General features: G+C 39.9%; 1 protein-coding gene across 1 annotated transcript; it reads right to left on the bottom strand.

The window, feature by feature from the left end:
• Positions 1 to 1,670: 1,670 nt before the first annotated feature.
• Positions 1,671 to 3,413, bottom strand: LOC130094612 (zinc finger and SCAN domain-containing protein 29-like). The gene is made up of 4 exons (XM_056260987.1): positions 3,023 to 3,413; positions 2,827 to 2,937; positions 2,132 to 2,348; positions 1,671 to 2,000 (listed from the first exon to the last, which is right to left on the bottom strand). The coding sequence occupies exons 1-4, from the start codon at positions 3,411 to 3,413 to the stop codon at positions 1,955 to 1,957; spliced, it is 765 nt and encodes a 254-aa protein (XP_056116962.1). The 3' UTR covers positions 1,671 to 1,954.
• Between the last annotated feature and the right edge of the window lie 203 nt (positions 3,414 to 3,616).

Genomic DNA, 3,616 nt, shown 5'->3' with positions numbered 1-3,616 from the left:
ATGGTGGGACAGCGTGGTTCCAACTTTCACCGAAGCACAGTGGATAAAGAATTTCCGGATGTCTAAGGATACTTTTCTGTACCTCTGTCGTCGATTGCAACCCCAACTGGAGAGACATGACACAAACTACCGACATTGTGTACCCATTCAAAAAAGAATCGCCATTGCACTGTGGAAACTTGCGACCAACTCTGAGTATAGAAGCATCTCTCATTTATTTGGAGTCGGAGTTGCTACTGTGTGTCACTGTGTTCACGATTTCTGCTCATCTGTTGAGAAGGTACTCATGCAAGAAGTTATCCAGTTACCAAACAGTGAAAAGTTGAAAGAAATGGCGACGTATTTTGAGTGCAGATGGGGTTTGCCACAGTGTGTAGGTGCAATTGATGGATCACACATCCCCATTCTTGGACCAGAGGAGTACCACACAGAGTACTTCAACCGGAAGGGCTGGCATTCGATCATCCTACAGGCTGTTGTGGACGGAAGAGGCCTCTTTTGGAATGTTTTTTTAGGAGCGCCAGGGAGCCTGCATGATGCCAGAGTGCTACGTTTGTCAGGATTGTGGGACCTAGTGGATCGGGGTTTGTTACTACCTGATGTAACCAAGAACATTTGTGGACATGATGTGGGGTACTATGTCCTTGGTGATGCAGCCTATTCTTTGAAGAGCTGGCTGATGAAACCTTTCACCGACAACGGACGACTGACACCCCAACAACTTGTGTACAACCATAAAACAAGCAGAGCCAGGGTGGTGGTTGAGAATGCTTTTGGCAGACTAAAGGGCAGATGGAGGTGTTTGCTAAAACGAAATGACTGCAATACACACAAGGTCAAATCCCTGGTGGTCGCATGTTGTGTTCTGCATAACCTCTGTGAAATGAATGGTGATGAGTTCAGAGAAGAATGGACTACGGGTACATTCAACCAGCCTGACGGGGCACTGTCATCCACTGTAGAGGCCGAGGGTCTTAATGCACGTACAGGCCTAATGAAGTTTTTGACTACAGTGTAGGAAACTGCACTATCACTGGCTACACACCATAAAGTTTTTTTTTTTTGGTAAGGGAAAAATAACCTTCAGGTGCTGTAATGCACTTTTTTAGGCTGTATACACCTGTTGTACATTGTTTTTGCTGTGTAACACTTTTTTTTTGTAAATAAAAATGATTACTTCTAAATCATGCTTTGGTTTTAATTTATTCTGTTATCACCTTCTGTTTACAGGTGAAACTTGAAAATTAGAATAACATGCAAAACTTTATTTCAGTAATTCAACTTAAATGCAAAGTGAGATATTTCAGCTATGAAAATCAAATTCAAAATTAGAATAAATGTGAAGTTTTCATAAGCTGTATGACATATAGTCATAATTATAACAGGCTTGAAAATGTAATACACCTTGCATGTAATGAGTCCATATACGAGTTTCACCTTTAAGTTGAATTACTGAAACAACTTTGCACAATACTTCTAAATTTGAGTTTCACCTGTATATTTGGCTGTCAAATATAAAATGTAATTTCATGAGTGACTTAAATTACCTACACTTTGCTTATTTTAACCTGTGCACTTTCACCAGAAATGTTTTACATCTAACCAGCACTTCAAGACCTTATGTAAGAGCTAAAATTACCATTGAGATGAAAAGGCACTTGATCTCAAAGTGACATTTTACAAACTTTATTTAACACAAGGCAAGTACTGCTTACTAAATATATATATTTTAAAATACAATCATGTGAAAAGAAATAAATTACGAGAACAGTAATATATTGTGTAAAGAAAAACAAATACAAATGTATTTTTGAACAACTGGGCAAACTGTCCAAGAACAGACAGAAACCTGGCCCTCTGCAGGAATGCAAACAATATATAAAAATTAGAATTGTGCAAAGAAAATAAAAAATGCAAATGTTCAATTTAAAGTGCAATCTCAGAGTTCAAGTGGCTACTTTTTGAATGACTGGGCAAACTGTCCAAGAACAGACAGAAACCTGGCCCTCATAAAAATTAGAATTGTGCAAATAAAAACAAAAAATGCAAATGTTCAATTTAAAGTGCAATCTCAGAGTTCAGTGGCTACTTTTTGAATGACTGGGCAAACTGTCCAAGAACAGACAGAAACCCGGCCTGAAAGTCCCTCTGCTGCCGTCTGCTTTCTTCAGCTTCCGACTGCAGGAACGCCAACTCCTGCCTCCTCATCTCTCTTTCCTCAGCCTGGCTCTCAAGTAACAGCTGCATATATTTGTCACGCTGTTCTTGTCCAAGCTGCAGGGCGGTCCGGTTAGAATCTTCCATGTCCCTCAGCGCATCAAGAAAGTCACAATCCCTTTTCCTCTTCCCTAAGTGGAGAAACACATGACAATAAATACACAAGCCCACCCTGAAAACCATAAAATACGTATTTTAAGTGTTTTCATTACAAAATATTAAATTTAAAACTTTGCCATCATGCTCCATGCTTGGACTTGGTGCTTGTAACTCAAGGACAATGGTGACACCAGAATAAACATCATTCTGAAGCTGAAAATACTGAATTATTTTAGACGAATATGTTTAACATTGGTAGATGTTTGGCATTATTAGGACCCACAAATATTCCCCCATTGCATTAGATTATACATTAATATCAACATAATTTTAATGTAGTACTGACACTAAAAAACCTGAATTTTTTTCTCACACAGTAATTTTATTTTGGGTGAACTGTCCACGATACGTATTGTTGCATTTTTGTATTGCAATATATTGTTGCACGATATATTATTACACCCCTAGTTTTGAAGTATATTTTTATCAATAGACAACGTTGTTTAATACCTCGTCGTGTGTGTGTTTCGGCGGAAGACATGGGACGAGGGCTACTGGTGATTGCAGGGGAAAACACGCTGGTCTCTGTTGCCTGCACATCATTGGGGCCATTCATTTCATCTGTAAAAACACGTTGAAAAAAGTTAGTTTGTTTTATCACTGCAAAGAGTTTAAGACAATATCATGTAGAGGTGTGATAATTTACCTTCAACCGACTGGTCCTCAGAATCATGAATGGATTCCAAAAATGCAATTGCCGAGTCTTTTGTCACCGCTGCTCCAGAGAATGCCGGCCTGTGTCCCAACAACGCGTCCAGGCGGTCAAACCACTTGTTAGTACGCCGATCGGATCCGCTTCTATTGTTGTGATCCTTGACTTTTTTGTAGTCTTGTTTTAATTTTTTTAACTTCTCTCTGCACTGTTTTCCAGTGTGAACAATGCCCAGCTCGTATAACCGACTCGATATTTTCAGGTATACCTTTTCATTGCGGATTGCCGTTTCCAGTTCCCGCTGGATTTCTTCTTCCGCAAATACGCTTATTAAAGTCTGGACCTCGTCGTCGGTCCAGCGGTCGTATTTTTTGGTAAACTCCATATTAATTTCCCGACAACTCTTTACTGCACGAAGCCAGGAAGCGCGGTTTTTAAAAACGGCGGCTAAAATAAAATGCTGTGTGGAGTCAACCAATCAAATGTGACGTGAGCTCAACCAATCAGCATGTTCAGCGCACAAGTCCCACCCCGAAAGTTCCTGAACTCTGAAAAAGTACTACCTCGCCAGCAGAGACTTTCTGGGGG

Source organism: Rhinichthys klamathensis, unplaced genomic scaffold (genome assembly GCF_029890125.1).
Source record: "Rhinichthys klamathensis goyatoka isolate OS25496 unplaced genomic scaffold, OSU_Roscu_1.1 h1tg000009l_1, whole genome shotgun sequence".
Classification (NCBI taxonomy): domain Eukaryota; kingdom Metazoa; phylum Chordata; class Actinopteri; order Cypriniformes; family Leuciscidae; genus Rhinichthys; species Rhinichthys klamathensis.
This window is presented reverse-complemented; position numbering and strand designations above follow the sequence as displayed.

Bases quoted from the DNA above. Each gene is read 5' to 3' on its own strand.
- LOC130094612 (XM_056260987.1), bottom strand. From the start codon at position 3,413: ATGGAGTTTACCAAAAAATACGACCGCTGGACCGACGACGAGGTCCAG. The intron at 2,938-3,022 runs GTAAATTATCAC...GTGTTTTTACAG, and splicing joins TGAGGACCAGTCGGTTGAAG to ATGAAATGAATGGCCCCAAT. The intron at 2,349-2,826 runs GTATTAAACAAC...TTCTCCACTTAG, and splicing joins CGAAACACACACACGACGAG to GGAAGAGGAAAAGGGATTGT.